This window comes from Diplotaxodon limnothrissa, linkage group LG4 (genome assembly GCF_057381915.1).
Source record: "Diplotaxodon limnothrissa isolate DT_005_m linkage group LG4, D_limnothrissa_male_GT1.1, whole genome shotgun sequence".
Classification (NCBI taxonomy): domain Eukaryota; kingdom Metazoa; phylum Chordata; class Actinopteri; order Cichliformes; family Cichlidae; genus Diplotaxodon; species Diplotaxodon limnothrissa.
The window spans coordinates 29,859,256-29,876,042 of record NC_140599.1 but is presented as its reverse complement, the minus strand read 5'-3'; the positions used below and the strand labels follow the sequence as shown (position 1 = coordinate 29,876,042).

The 16,787-nt window shown below is 39.7% G+C and overlaps 1 protein-coding gene across 1 annotated transcript; it reads right to left on the bottom strand.

Annotated features, from left to right (window-relative positions):
• Positions 1–4,595: 4,595 nt before the first annotated feature.
• Positions 4,596–16,576, bottom strand: prr14 (proline rich 14). The gene is made up of 11 exons (XM_085352816.1): positions 16,480–16,576; positions 15,364–15,392; positions 15,076–15,265; positions 13,486–13,648; positions 13,337–13,402; positions 12,629–12,669; positions 9,489–12,341; positions 9,268–9,409; positions 8,993–9,102; positions 7,935–8,003; positions 4,596–6,601 (listed from the first exon to the last, which is right to left on the bottom strand). Exons 3-11 carry the CDS (start codon positions 15,216–15,218, stop codon positions 6,307–6,309), a joined length of 3,882 nt encoding a protein of 1,293 aa, XP_085208942.1. The 5' UTR covers positions 15,219–15,265; positions 15,364–15,392; positions 16,480–16,576; the 3' UTR covers positions 4,596–6,306.
• Positions 16,577–16,787: the final 211 nt, after the last annotated feature.

Sequence of the window (16,787 nt, the reverse complement as noted above, 5' to 3'; positions counted from 1 at the left end):
CATGTAAATGGAGAGTCCTCTTCACACACTGAGGTTAATTATGGAGTTCCACAGGGTTCAGTGCTAGGACCAATTCTGTTTACATTATACATGCTTCCCTTAGGCAGTATCATTAGAAGACATAGCATAAATGTTCACTGCCATGCAGATGACACCCAGCTCTATCTGTCCATGAAGCCAGATAACACACACCAATTAGTTAAACTGCAGGAATGTCTTAAAGACATAAAGACCTGGATGGCCGCTAACTTTCTGCTTCTTAATTCAGATAAAACTGAGGTTATTGTACTCGGCCCTGAAAATCTTAGAAATATGGTATCTAATCAGATTCTTACTCTGGATGGCATTACCTTGGCCTCCAGTAACGCGGTGAGGAACCTTGGAGTCATTTTTGACCAGGACATGTCCTTCAACGCACATATTAAACAAATATGTAAGACTGCTTTCTTCCATTTGCGCAACATCTCTAAAATTAGAAATATCCTGTCTCAGAGTGACGCTGAAAAACTAGTTCATGCATTTATTACTTCCAGGCTGGACTACTGTAATTCATTATTATCAGGATGTCCAAAAAACGCACTGAAAAGCCTTCAGCTAATCCAAAATGCTGCAGCAAGAGTCCTGACAGGGACTAGAAAGAGAGAGCATATTTCTCCTGTTTTGGCTTCCCTTCATTGGCTTCCTGTTAAATCCAGAATTGAATTCAAAATCCTGCTCCTCACATACAAGGTCTTAAATAATCAGGCCCCATCTTATCTTAATGACCTTGTAGTACCATATCACCCTATTAGAGCACTTCGCTCTCGCTCTGCAGGCCTACTTGTTGTTCCTAGAGTATTTAAAAGTAGAATGGGAGGGAGAGCCTTCAGTTTTCAGGCCCCTCTTCTGTGGAACCAGCTTCCAGTTTGGATTCGGGAGACAGACACTATCTCTACTTTTAAGATTAGGCTTAAAACTTTCCTTTTTTCTAAAGCATATAGTTAGGGCTGGACCAGGTGACCCTGAATCCTCCCTTTGTTATGCTGCAATAGATGTAGGCTGCCGGGGGATTCCCATGATGCATTGAGTTTTTCCTTTCCAGTCACCTTTCTCACTCACTATGTATTAATAGACCTCTCTGCATTGAATCATATCTGTTATTAACCTCTGTCTCTCTTCCACAGCATGTCTTTATCCTGTCTTCCTTCTCTCACCCCAACCGGTCGCAGCAGATGGCCGCCCCTCCCTGAGCCTGGTTCTGCCGGAGGTTTCTTCCTGTTAAAAGGGAGTTTTTCCTTCCCACTGTCGCCAAAGTGCTTGCTCATAGGGGGTCATATGATTGTTGGGTTTTTCTCTGTATCTATGAAGCGCCTTGAGGCGACTTTTGTTGTGATTTGGCGCTATATAAATAAAATTGAATTGAATTGAATTGAATCAGGCGCGGCTTCATTCCTCATGCACAGTCCTGTCATTCAGAAACGTACATGGTAGAAGCACAGGTTTATGTCGTCATCCTACAACCAGGTGAACGGTGTTTGAATGACCATTTGTGGACATTTTTAAACTTCAACTGACACGTTTTAAAGGAAGACACGTCAGGTTACAGAAGGAGGAGAGAACATACCTGCTTATCTCTCATCAAGACTTCGATATCACCCTAAAAAGAAACCAGACAACCTTTGCTTCACTGAAGGAGTGACATCAGACCGAAGAAATCAGGTTTGTACTTTATTTAAAACCTTCTCAATCAACTCATGTTTACTGTAGTATTTCACTACATTTGAAGATACAGGCCATAATTTAGTTGCTGTTTATTCACAGAACTGTGTAATATTACAGTCCAACACTCAGCTGATACTTTTTCTTGATTGCACCAGCCAATCAAGTTTTTCAAGTTTTTGGTTTGTTTTAGAGAGGAGGGAGTGTTTTTCTTTTGTTTTGTTTTTAGGTAACAGGGAACATGGATACCTATCATCCTCTTCATGTTACACTTTTCACGGGATACTTTTTATTTCCTGTGAAAATACCCACTCCCCCAAAAAATTCTCACACGCACTTAAGAAAATACACTACAAATTTTGCATATTTTGCAGAACATGTTTAGACTAGGGTGAAGAGAGGAGCGGTGCTGATCTGATGGTGGGAAAGGATGCTGGACTAACCTGGTGTACACGAACATATAGCAAGAGGGTGCTGGGAGGTGCTGGGAGCACCTGGTTCCACAAAATCCTCAATTCAAACCTCCAGCAGAAATTTCAAAGGAGGCTGGAGGCATTAAGTCTAAATAGATACTGTTCTGCTCCTTCTTTGCTGATGGAGCTGTGGCCATAAGGTGGTTGTGGCCTTTTGGGGGGAAACCCCAAATCAGATGGAGGTGAAGAGAGCTGTCAAGCTGAAGAAGGGTCGAATCTGATTGGTTTGTGGGACTCAGGAGGCAGATAATGAGTGCCAGCACGCCAAGCCAGTGCAGCTCTATCAATAGCTTAAGGAGAGACTTGGGCGTGGGGGGAGTTTGATCAGAGCATGGACAGGAGAACCTCAACTGAGCATATGGTGAGAAAGTAGAATGAGTACTTTTAATGTCCTATATCCCAATTTTGCTTAGAGGAAAGAGAGTCTGGGAACAAGAGGGATGGCTCGTTCACTACTGTGGCTGAGTTCACCAAAGTAGTTAGAGATGTGCACGGGCAACATGAAATCTACCCCCATGAATTGACTTGTGTTATTATTACAGGTTATTATTCAGCTTTGGACACACCAGTGGGTAGTGCCCAAAATGAGCCTTCTTCCTTTTTGAATTTTATCTGAGCTCTCCTGTAGTGATGAAGTGAGAAGCTCAGTCATTCAGGAGGGACTGTCTACTAGCTGAGATGTTTGGGATATGTCCCAGTGGGTGGAGGCAGCTCCAGGATACACTGGAGAGATTATATTTCTCATCTGGCTTGGGAATGCCTCGGTATTCCCAGGGAAGAGGTGGTCACGGAGAGGGATGTTTAGACATGCAGAAGGCATTTCATATAAAATTCTTAAGTGGGATTTTGTACAGCCTTGTAGGAAATTAATTATTAAAGCTGCCCCAAGCCAACTCATTGTAACACAAGCCACATGGTCAGCAACAACAGTTCACCCCGAGCGCTCCAGTTTCACAAAGGAAAGACTGATTTGAAAAATTAAGGACAATATAGCTAAAAGAATTAATACATAAAACCCTTTGATGATTATTTGGACTGTTCTGTCTGACTATTAATGCAGTGTGATGTATAAGTCAAAAAGCCAGAGCAATAACAAAATAAACATTTACCTAAGCAGGGTGAAACCAGCAGATAGAATGAAACCAGTTCCTTAAAACTCCTTTTTATCCTTTAAACAAACATTCTTATCAAGCAGCCACTGAAACCATTAACTTATCCTTCCAGTGCTGTTGTGCACACAGAATCCTTACATTGCTTAAAGTTGTCTCGCACAGCTTACCACGTCTTGTCTTTGAGTTTAAACTTTCTCTAACTTGACGGCATATTTTGCAGTGATGTCAGAGTCATATCAGTTAGATGCACCGATAGAGGAAGCGCTCCCGCTGAACTCTGTACCAGGAACAGGTGTTCAACAACCTGAGGACACTGGCAATCAAGTAATCTGTGTCGGTGAGGACTCTCCTGCGTCCTGCTGCAGTGACAAGTACCACAGGAAGCTGGCCATCTCTAGTATCATCTGCGGGTTCTCCTGCTTCGGAGTCCGAGCCTTGATTTATTCTGTAAAGGTAAGTTATTTTCTCTGCAGGCAGGCAACCTGCAGCAAACCAGCATTTGAAAACTTTCTTATGAGGATAAGCATGTTTATATTTGACAAACACCTTATCTGCTACATCTCTTTACAACTATATACACTAGTCATTCATCATGTTTGTTAGGCATGATCTTTAAATCAAAAGTATTGTCACATCTTTACTTCACCAGGCTGAGAATGCTGACAAAGCAGAGAAAGCCAAGCGGACAAGAGAAAGGAGAGCTGCAAAGTATTTAAGACAGGCCAAAAAATGGAGCATCATCTCCATCGTGACATGGGTTTCCATCCTGGTGTCAGCGTCTTTGACACTGGTATTACTGGTGCTGGTCCTATCAAACCTGGGCTTTGATTGACAAACCTCAGTGGAGCACATCCAGGGGAGTGTCTTTAAAGATTCTGATCAACTAGATCACTGAAGCTATGGAGTAACTAAAAGTTACAATAGCCTTAAAAATACTGACTTTGTTTAGCTTGTGCTGAATGCGCTCTAATCAGCCTTTACAAGAACAAACAAAGCTGAAAATCGTATTAAATGTATTAAAACTGTTTGTTATATGCTGTAATATTTATTTGACATTATATGGACATGTGGACAATTCCAACTGCAAATGTAAAAATCCAGCATTGCCTATAGTTACAGAACATGACACAATATTACACATATACATTTGTAAATCAAAGATTACACCTGTTACACTCCAGTAATTACCCAAACTTTAATACTCTCCATTACACTTTAACTTCCTTACTGTAGATAACTACAGATATTAAGAAAGTTAATGAATCAATCAACAAGCCACTCAATTATAGCAAAGAATAACTTCAGGATTGAGTCTCTACCAGATATAAAATGCGTGGCAGTGATCGTGGCAGTGTTTCATCAGGACATTATGAGGTCCTGCTCTTGGTGTACCACATTGGCATTATTGCATTGTTACTGTATTCGCTTTATTAATGTCAAATGTATATATGCTGCACTTTTATACAAACATTAAACAATTTTATAATAAAATGACTTTTGTGCTCTGAGTTGCTGGAAACATTTTAACACGCACAGAAAAAACCCCCACCAATGATTACAAATGTGCAGACAAAACACCTATTTAAACACATTTTTACAGTTAAGGCAACCCCATTAACATTTGGCAAATATATAATAAACACATATAGGCTGTTTAATGACAAGTTAATACTTGCAATGCAAATATAAACACCACGGAAAAACAGCAGTGGACACTTCCAGTAATCATTAGAAATGCTTACTGGAGAGTCATATTGTCTTTATGGCACATTTAATACAAAAGAAACCTCCACAGTTATGAAATCACGAACACAAACATTTCACTGAGGCTCTGCCCTGAGCTGAGTACAATGACGTATGCAGTCCAAACTACATGTAGACGACTGATTGTACAAAATGTGGTTGTGAAACCGAGTCCAGTGACTATGAATCTCCACCTGGCACCTTGAAGAGTAAATTGTATTCGGCATTTAGTTAATTAAAAAAAAAATAATAATAATAATAATAATAGCTGCCTATATAACCACTTACAATGATGTGGTAAGGTCACAACATCTAAGGTGATTGACTGCTTTCTTCCAAAAACAGACAGCTGATTAGGATTCTGTGTATTAGGGCCATTCTCGGTGAATAGGCTAGCGAGGAAGTCGTAATCCACAAGAACACCAAAGATTAAATTCATAAATTTACAAGAAATTTTAAGGCTGGATCAATTTCATCATATCACAGACTGACACGAATAATTAAGAACTATATAAATGCTGGCAATTTAAGTCGAAAACCATATTATCATCCATCACCCAGACAGACAGAAACAAAACAAAATACAAATTGATCGCAGTTATGCGTTGGGTTTTGCTGCACCTCCTCACTGACATTTGCACCTAAGATTCGCTCTTTACATCTCTGGTGTAAAAACGTAGCCCATTCTTCCTTTGAGGTTATGATTTCAGGCTTTCAATTTTCTTAAAACTGTGACACTTTAATCTCCTTTCCCCCTAAACATAAAAATTTAAATCTCAGGTTTGTTTTTGTTTTTTTAAAGTTGCACCTCAAATGGCCCAAATGCACTTGAAGAAATCAGACACAACGTGCATTATCACTTGTCAAACACACAGTTACTGTAAGTGAATGGCACTGAGTCACCCTGACAGGGAGTTTGGCTTTTGATATTGCTGATTTTTTTTGCTGATGCTAACAGTTTTCATCCATCATGGACGGATCGTAACTAAAAGGAAGGGACAGCGACGGCAATGATTGAAAAACGACTTACTCTACACATTCTTAACCACGTTTATGAGGCAATACTTTTAACGGCGCTATCATGTACTGTTCTTCAACTTTCAGGCTACAAACGCTACAGAATAAACATTCTTCATTTAGAACTTGCCACCAAAACATTTATACAGACTGTGTTGACAAAAAGAGTTGCTGGCACACTCAATCTTCATGTTGAAATATTTATATAGACAGTATTATCTGGTTTTTAATGGCTGCCAAAACAGTCACCTGAGAGGCATCGGTCAGCTGTCTTTCTGATCATGAATCAGCCACAAATTGAGCTGATCCAGCTTCGCACAGAGCAGCGAGTCCACATCCTGCACGCTGAGGGACGGTTCGTCTTTAAGGAAGCCCCCTCGTCGGGTCCTGGAAGTGGAAATACCTGCTTTACTCACTCCGACAAGTGGCTTCTTTGGTTTTCTGACCTCGCCGACCTCCAGGAACTCTAAAAATCGTTTCACACGCCTCTGACCAAACCAGGACTCAGAGCCATTCCTGCGATTGAGAGGCACCTCCTCGAATATGGTTTCCAACCGGCTGAAATGCAAGTGAAAAATTCCAGTCAGGTCACTGAGGTAAAGCAGCAGAAAATTGATTACACACACAAACACACTCACCACACCTTTCTAATAATTATATTAATTTCTAATAGAATGATTCAGCTGATTTAGATTATATGACTTTTCCTGTGGTGCCACCCTCTGGTTAGACTAAGCTTCTTTACTAAACTATACTGTGTCCCAAGCAGGATTTGATTAATGCAGCAAGTTTATACAAGATTGATAGTGATATTTCAAATATTAGGCAATACACAAAGAATATGAAAGTCTGAGAAGTAGTACAAATTTGACTAGGGCTGTGCGATATGACCAAAATTTCATATCTCGATATAAGACATTTATCGTCCCAATAACGATATAAGTCACAAAAATTGAACATTTTCTGTAAATTCTGTGACTCTCGGGCAGCTCGACTTGCGTGAAGTTTTTCCAGCTGGGCGTCGTGTACATGGAGTAGAGTGTTTTAACCGATGCATGAAACGATACATTTTTAGACATAAGTTGTAACGGCTGCTGTTTTTTTTGTGAGTATTTATTACACGGCGTGCTGCGGGGAAAAGCCTGTTCTAACGTTTGAGTCTAAGGTTTATTTTTTAGCACCTGGCGGCTCTTTTTTGCTTCTCATCCGTAAATACTCTGCATACTCTTTCATGCGATTCAGTTCATTTTGAAAAGTCTCAACAGGATCTTGAGCTTTATTGTGAAAGGTTTATGTGGAACATAAACAAGCGGACACGCGACGTTTTACCGTCGCTGTTGCTAACGACAAAGCATAAAAACGGACGCTTGTCCGTCAGTAGTGTGGTTATATTAAATATAAAAAAACGAGAGAACTTTAAGAAATTAATATAGCCACTGCAGTCACCATCAAAACAATGAAAAAAAAATATTGCCGTAAACAGTTTATTTTGCGACACAACGAAACAAACGATAGCGTAAAATGAAACGATAGATGTTTTAATATCGTCATCCGATATATATCGTTATATCTAACAGCCCTAAATTTGACTGTTTTTAAACTCTGTTTGACTTTAGCCATTTATTTGTTATAAATTCCTTCTTCTCCACGGCAAGCAAGCACCAACAACAGGACAAGCAAGCGTAGCACAGAGCTGCAGATCCTGCATCCTGGTGACAGTAAACAGCTGCTACAAATCAACAGAAGTCTGCAAAGCTGCCTGTAGGCTGTGAATAGGACCACAGCAGAATCTTATCTTTGCCTTAAGGAAAAGAGTGGCGATAAGACGTGAAGCAGACATATTCAGAAACGGAATAATTAAGGGAACAGTGGTTGCTTCTCTCAAACTTACCTTTCAGGGGGTTTGTTGAAATTCTTGTTGGTGTAAATTTCTTCCAAACTGAACTCCTTCTTTTTCAGCCTGTAATGTAACAGAACAAAAAGACAAACCACTGCTGGAGCATCTCTATTGATCAAAGAGACATCAATAGAACTCACATGTACTGAAATGCACTGACATAAATTTCCTTTCAGTGGTAGATCAGTCAGAATCTGTCCTACTTTTTTGTCCCAACTGAACTGGAGCTAGGAGAAATCAATGTTTTTTTGATTTTGAAGCAAACCATAGATCCTGAATTTACCAATATATATCAATTTTCTTCTGTGATTAATAAATCCCTCTGGGATTAAAAAAAAGTCTCTCTGATTCTGACATTGACATATTTTAAAAAAAAAAAAAAAAAAGGATAAAATTAATAAAATGAAAATTGCGATGCATTTACCCCAGTCTCATTTCACTCATTATTACATACTGCTCGTTTATAGCGAGCTACCCCTTTCACTGCAAGTTTTACTTCAAGTACACTTTCTCACACATATACTTAAGTCAAGATACACGCTTAAGTCAAGATACACGCTTAAGTCAAGATACACGCTTAAGTCAAGATACACGCTTAAGTCAAGATACACGCTTAAGTCAAGATACACGCTTAAGTCAAGATACACGCTTAAGTCAAGATACACGCTACATGCTAATTGAAATCAAAGCTTGCAAAATAAATAAATAAATCATCATCTGAGCTTTTTGTGCCCACAGTTAGCTTCCATCCTTCAAGTGTAAAAACGCACAACATAACAAAAGAAAAATGCTGGCAAAATATTAAATTTGTTAGTGTCTTAATCAACATGTTTAATAAATAGCACCATGTAATTAAAAAATATATATACACATTGTGTATGTATATACACACACACACACACACACAGTATATGGGTTAGGGTTGAAGATATACACATATACACACACACACACACACACACATATATATAAAAACGTGTAACATAACTGATGCCTAGTGATGCTTGAAACAGTGAAATAAAACCTGATACCTATTTATATAGAGCACATACCTGATGGGTTTGGGCAGCCCCATGGGTGTGAGGTTATTTTGAGGCTTGGGTAAAGTTTTCCGAATTCTGATAGAAGACACCTTTCTTCGTTCCTCATGCTTTTGCTCCATCTGTTGAGATAAACAAAGAGATTAACGATTATTTAAAAATACAATAAAGCACAAATAACAGCAGTGATCTCAGAAAAGTATGGCTGAAAGTGGCAACTAACAAACTGTAAATTGTACTGTACACATCTGTAAATACCCCGTCACCTTATTTTAAATAACGTGTACCTTAATTTCAGAATCAGAGTGAGCCTTTTCCTCTCTTAGCCCACCATCTTCAAACTCCTGACTGGAAGAACTTGTCTCCTCGCCATCATCCTCCTCCTCACTCTGTTGTCTCCTCTCAGTCTCACACTCCAATGGATTCCCACTTCAGAGAAATTGAGAGTTAATATTAGCTTGGCATTAACACCTCCGAGCATACTACAGACTTTAACGAACAATGTTACCTGCTGCTAGAATCCATGGCAGCACCAGAGGAATCTGTTCTTGAATGGTGCCATGTGGAGGAGCTTAATGGGGATGTAAGAGATGAAGCGGAGGAGGGAGCGGAAACATGGCTACAAGTGCTGAGACTGCCAGCAACTCCTTTGCTGTCAAACCTCTTAGAAAGGAAAGCCAGGGGGCTCGAAAGGAAGCAGGAAGCAAGAGCAGAGATGGAGGTGCTGGGGGAAAGTGCAATACTAGGAGACAGGTGATGAGTGACAGGGTCGTACAGGGTAGATCTTCTAGATGGGTACACCTCTTTACGAAGACACAGGGGGGCGATCTCCCTCTCCACCTCCACGCTGCAGACTGTGTGTCGTCGAGCCCGCCGCAGGGATTTCTGCGCCTGAGAGACAGAAGGACTGTGGGAGGACTGGTGTGATGTGAGAGCCCTGCTGGGATGTGGTGAGGTCCAAGTTGTGTCATGGGGATGGAGGCAGAGGATTTCTGGGCAAGAGTAGCTGCGTAACAGGCGGTGTGAGAAGTTGTTTTCTGATGAGCGTGCACCTGACGTTGCTAGATTTACATCATCCATTGTGACAGAGTTTGTCACCTCTTCACTTTTGCGTGTCCTACTGTGCAGAACTCGGCATTTTCTCCTTTGGTTATCTGCTTGCCTGGGCTTTATGTTAGCTCTTCTTGTGCTAGACCTTAGCTTAGAGAGACTGACACCCCCATCATTAAAAACTTCAGAGTCCGTGTGAAATATTTCTTCTGCCACAGAAGCTGAACTCTTTAGATTCTTCTGAGCGTGCCTATTATCAATATCATTGTTTAAAGGAGAGTCCACATGAAGTTGTGAAGGTGAAGGAAGGGGTTGGAAATTACTTTCAAAGGGAGTCATTTCAAAATATACAGTCTCCGTTGAGTTTTTACTTTTCCTTTCTTTAGACCGACTCTCTTGAAGGTTGATGACACATTGCTGTGTCTCTAGAGTCCTACTTGATACACATGATTGAGTAGCACCTCTAAGACCCTTTTTGGGTCTCTTAGACAGCTGGCTCAGCCCTCTTATCAAGTCCTTTCCTTTTTCAGCATGTTGAGAGGTATTAAAATCCTTAGGCACAAATTCCATTAGGCCCACTGACAGTACTGATGAGGTAGACACCAAAGAGCTGTCTGATTCTGTCACTGAACTTATCTGATTTGCCGATTTCCGTTTCTGTGGCTTCTTGTTAATATTCCTGCACTTACTTGTATTCTGGAGCTGCTTTATACAAGGACGGACAAGCGCTTTGGACGACGGCTCATCTTGGTTTGTAGAAGTGATTGCTACAGTAGTTTCAAGACCCATACTGGCATCAATATTTACATCAGAATTACTAATAACTATTCTGTTCTGCCTTTTGCATGAAGTAGTAGAGCTTGCTTTGATTTGGCAGCTCATGTGGTTGTCTTCTGCCACACCAGTGCTTTTATCCAGTGAACAAACCAACATAGCATCAGGGGAACTTTCAGTTTGCGAGTGCAACACAGCTTCATTGATTGTACCAAGCATTTCTTGACCAGATTTTCCTTTCCTAGTCGTTCTTGTTGACACAAAAACAGACTGTCTCTGTCTTCCAAGCTTCAGTGCTTCTTCATTAATTAACTCGATTTCTTCTCTCCCTGAAGCTGTGTTTGATAACTCTTGCTTTTGTGTAACTTTTGTATGTGTATCTGGTGTCAGTCTTTTTCTTTTTACAGAGTCTTGGGAATGACAGTTCAGTTTCAACCCTCTCTTTTCTCTCACAAAACCAGAAACTGAACACTTGTCCTGATTTAGCCGCCACTCCTGTTGTTGCAGATCTAAAGTGGACCTCAGAGTCCTTTTATTAACACTGTCATCGAGACTCTTTTGGAGGTTTTCTTGAACCAAGCGGCAGCTTTCTTCAGTCTCCTTCTTTTCATCACCATCGGGCTGAAAACAGTCCATGCCAGGCTGAGGGTAAGAAACTGAGAAAGATGAAGACAGCATTTTTTCAGTGTCACCTGAGTCCAGGCTCTGGTAAGAAAGCTGCTTCTTACTGACCTCTGGGTCAGACTCTTCCTTGAAGTCAACCCTCTTCAAGCCAGATCTATTTCCTGCACGTTTTCTGGAAAGTGGTTTTAGACGAACAGAAGTCTTGAATTTCTGGTCCACCAAAACAATGCACATCTTTGACCTGGATTCACAAGAGGCACTTACACTTGCAGAGGACCGTAAAACGACAGAGGAGCCAACAGACTCTGAAACATCAAGTTGTGAGGGGCAGTGTGGCAAAGGCACTGAGGCAGGTGAGGTTTTTTCCTTCTGGTGTACTGCAAATTCATCAACGATTTCTGAACCTATTGTTGAATCCTCATCAAAATTTAATGTTTTAGAATATTTAGGAGAAACAGTTTGTGTGTTTTGTGCATCTCCTACATTAGTGAGCTCGTTTTGATCAGCTCTGCAGTGCTGATTCTCATTTTCACTTTGTCCTTCAGGATGAAGCGTACTGCTTGGCTCTGAACGCTCAACATCAGCTGTTCCATCAGCCTTTAGCTCATCGAGTCTGTCAGAATGGTCCACTGACGGTGGAGGACTGCTGGCTCGGAAACGTTTAACAGGACTCATGACTATCTCTGTGAAACTGGCCATCTTTGACTTGAACGACTGAAACAATGGGCCGATCACCCATCCCTTTGGGGAATATGCATTTTCAACATTGTGTCCAGCAGCCACATCCCCGCATGTATCCATGTCAGATTTGGCGGCATCAAGACTCTCTGGGACATTTTCATCCAACAGTTTAACAACATTTTCTCCTGGAGACAGATTTAATTTCTGCTCTGGGAGTTTTTGGTCCTTTTGCCTATGACAAACAAAAAAAAGTCAATTTTGATTTCCAGAGAAAGTCAGGAATTGTATAATATCCAAATATAATAACATAATAATCACAGAAATAGAGATTTCTACAGTACAGATAAATGCATTTCATTATCCATGTCATCAGTGATTTTCCCCCTGGAAAATCACTACAAATATTTTATTATTCACTTAATGAAGTTGTAAAAGATAAGATAAAAAAGAAGGCCTAAATCAAGACTACTAAATGGCAATGCACTATACATACTGTGAAAAATCATCAGTCACACTTACCTATTTTGCCAAGCTGCTGTAAAGCCAAAATCAAATCCATCCTGCAAAATAAGAACATAAATATTTTAGAAATAATTTGTAAACATTAAGGTGTGCTTGGCTGAGCATTTATACTAACAAGCTAACATTTAGCTGCTCCTTATAGAGGGAAAGATTTTCCATATAATGTTTTGCATAACTATAACAAATTATTGGGTCTCATGTCCCTCCTTCCTCCCCAGTTTTCCCTTCATATTTCATAAAAATAAATAAAATCACACTGCGTAGATTAAAATTAAGAGAAGCTCATTTTTAAAAATTTGGTGAGACAAAATCGGTTGTAAACAGCTGAGACCAAGTTTGGTAGCTCAGTAACCTATTTAGTTATAAGTGTTGGCTCTGGATTTAATTGTAATACAAATACTCTTCTGCAACGAAAACATTGTTACATTAAAAATCTGCGGTCTGCACAGTATTAGGTCACATTATAACACTCGATTGCTTGTCTATGTCGAATGCAGCAGACCATGAAGGAGGATTAAATCGCTCAATTAACCCTCACACCCAATTCACTGTACAGATCTACTGTACAGCGTCTGTATGCAGAGATTAGACACCGAAAAAAATATAACCGAGGACATGCAGACAGGCCGTCTCAGTTTGTCTTTTAATCTATTCCTTACAGAGCTATGTGATAAGAAAACGTATCTCAGAGAATCAGACAGTTACCTTGTTTTGGCTGTCGTGTGCATCTGTTCCTTCCACTCTCGACTGCTTAGATTGTGCCACTTGCACCTATAAATGAGAGAGATGGTGTGTTAACTGTGATTTATTTCATTACCTAAGACCATCAAAAAGACTTTATGTAAGAGTCCTACCATAATCCCACTCTCTCTTTGTCTCTTTGTGGGGGACGGATTCTGTTTAATCGGTCTCTGAGCCGCTTGACTGTCTGTGTTACTTTGTTTTTTAGGAGTCTGAGCTCGGATGCCTTGAATGCGACCACTCCTTCTGTGGCCAGATATTCCATCATGTGGACGGCTGTGAAAGGATAAAACAAGAAAAAAAAAGAAAAAAAGAAAAGAAACCCATTTATCCAAGTTATGATGAAAGACATGCAGTGTCACGGGAATAGAAAAGATGCGAAATCCAGCCTGCATAAATATGATAGCTACAAGGCCATCTGACAATTAAAGTTCAACATCCTAAACAAATTTTACACCAAACCAGGTTAACAGATTCTGCCATTTAAATACGTATAAAAACACAGATAATCCCACCTAAGCTCGTCTACCTGCAAGCTTCCACAGATCCACCTGCTGTCTGGAGAGGCTTTTTAAAGCTAAACACTAGTGGTTGTCTGCACTTTAGGGTGCGACAAAGCAAGTTCAACACTATAGCCAGGCTCTCTTTGCATTAGCTGCCTTGACAAAACCTAAAACTTAAGGCTGAAACAACAGGCATCACAACTGTGGGTATGAACGGTCTGTTAACCCAAGGTTCGTGCTTCACGGTCTGTGCAAGCTTGCATAAAAGAAGGCTTTTGATGTATTTTGATCAACCTTTTTTCACACAAAAAAGTGATGATGAACAGAAAATATATTTTCTATCAAGATAATTTTAAAAGTACATATAAAATGACAAAATGTAGTGATATTGCTGCAAAAGATGAGACAAAAAAAAAAAAAAATAATCTTGTGAATGAATGGTTTATTATATTTACTTTTCCACTCAACAGTGCATTAGAATTCTGAAACTTTAAGCATTTGAAATTACAGGCTGCTCAATGTGTTTAGATCTGATTCAGACCCATGTCCTGATGAAGGTGATATGGATATCACTTTAAACTATCACCTCATCCGAGTGAAATTTTTTTATTCAGTCAAGAGTATGGGCAGGGTTTGCATGGCTTTATTAGATGGTATTAGCAGGTAAGGTTCAACAGGTTACTTGTATAAGATGAAGTCCTTCATAAGTTAATCTATATCACACTTTGAATCTGTGAAATTTTAAACTACAACTCTGATCATAACCTGCTCTGGCTAGGAAAAAAAAAAAAAAAAAAAAGGAACCAACTTCGTGACATTGAAGACTAACTGGAAGCTTAACCCATTGCTTTTGATTCATACTACACCCCTCAGGTTAGGCAGATTGTGCCATTTATCCCAGGTGGCAGCTGAAGACACTTGGATTAAAAAACATCAGGATACTCAAATCTGCAAAATGCATCGCTGTATAGAAGCCCCTTAAATGCCACATATAAGATGAACATTAACACTATTAGTAACTAAAACTGTGAACATTTAAAGATATTAAAGGAATCTGTCATCATTTTAATCTGCGTAATCCCACTATGTGTCTACAGATCATAAAGTCATTGTTTCATAAAGAAAAAAAAGTGCCCTAATGCAAGAAGGGGAAATTATACAAAGAGCAAAATAAAGCAAGAGGTGCCAGGACAACTATACCTGGGAGTGATGGAGGAAAGGGAGAGGAAAGGTGGTGCAGGTTCACTGTGGGGAGGTGCACTACAGAAAGGGTTTGGGGGGATATCATCTTCATCCATTGGACAAACTATCTGAGTGAGTGAGTCAGAGGGATAAGTCAACATCCCCTTGCTCTCTCGCTCTCTTTTTCCCTCTCCTTGTCTGGCCTTCTCTGTAAATAACAATAATGGAAAATAAAACAAACATGCGGGGCACCAAAACAGCACATCATCATTTGAAAGTAAGTCTTGAAATGGATTTTTCACTTACTTTGCTAAACTCTGAGATGGGACTTTATTCTGCAATTGAAAAAAATAAAAAATAATAGCATAAGTTTTTAGAATATATACACAAAATGTCTGACAATAACATAGCATCACAGCAGAAGTCTAGATTTAATATCATATAAGGCCAGGAAAAAACACAGTTAAACAGAAATTTTGGATATTTGATATTATAGCCTACTAAATGATTAAATAAAAGCAACAAAACGTAGATAGGGGCAAGTACAAATAATATAGTTAACGTTAATACAATACAGCAATCACTGAAAACAATAATTGATTATTGTGCATTATAAAAATTCCTATCAACGTGGTGAAAAAAAGATTAATTTCTCGTAGTAATTTTATGCTTAGTTATGACGCAGAAATAATTAGATTTTAAGTGCAGCATTGGCCAGACGTGCAAATAAACGTTTGCTCACAGTACATCATTTTAAAATTGATAAACGCCAATTATAATAGTTGAAATTGCAACGATGCAATTAATATTATAATAAAAAGTACAATTGGAGGCAAACCCTCGGTTCTCAACCTTTGAATTTCAGCTCCCAATCTATGCCAGTCATTGTGGTTGGCATTCCGTATCCTTTCACTTGCGCCTCGAGTCCGTTAGAGAAAAGTTGTCTAAGCTTAGATCTAACATAAGTTGATAGAAACAAGAAAGCAGTAAAAGGGAAATGCACCGTAGTTTTATTGCTATTCCATCACGAAGGAATCCAGTCAGCGGTTTTAATCGAATGGAAACCATCAAAATTGGGTGAGGTCTACTTGCTGGAAATCACAGATTCACATTTAAACTTTTATTTATGAGCCAACGAACGAAAACTACAGCAAATCTTGACTCAACCACTGAAATGGTTGTCGTAATAAAATACTGCGTTTTATCTGAAGTGGAGCCTTAAGACTACTCTGCCAACAATGCATGCCTTGGCTGACGCCGATATTCACAGTGTACGGCAGTCAGTTACGGCACCAGGCAATAGTCGTAGCCAAAGAACTGTCATCTCCAAAGGTTCGACCATTTTTTATCGGGGAGCTAAACTTCTGTTCGTAGTTTAGCCGCAAATTGTTATAGCAGCTAAACAGGATTAAAGAAACTTACCTGAAATGATAAGCTGGACCGCAGCGTAGCGAACTGACCTCACCGTAAACAAGACATGCAGTAGCGACGGCGCCCTGCAGTGACTCGAAGATGTTATCCGTTTGTACCAAACATCTTAGGCAGACGGATTGTCCAATCACAGCTCAACTTCTTTTCCGCCCGGAAAGTCCTGTTGAAATTTGACCAATCAGAAGAAGATCACAAGGGTCGTCGTTTGAGGGCAACCAATAGGAACGCAAAGACAAATGGCTGCAAAAATTATATTTTTAACGTCCTCGGGTGACCCAGTATCTTAAAAACCTACAATT

Excerpts from the sequence above, each read along its gene's own strand:
- prr14 (XM_085352816.1), bottom strand. The coding sequence starts at position 15,218 with ATGTTGACTTATCCCTCTGACTCACTCACTCAGATAGTTTGTCCAATG. Across the intron at positions 9,410-9,488 it reads GCCATGGATTCTAGCAGCAG|TGGGAATCCATTGGAGTGTG; the intron begins GTAACATTGTTC and ends ATTTCTCTGAAG. Across the intron at positions 6,602-7,934 it reads TTCAACAAACCCCCTGAAAG|CCGGTTGGAAACCATATTCG; the intron begins GTAAGTTTGAGA and ends CTTGCATTTCAG.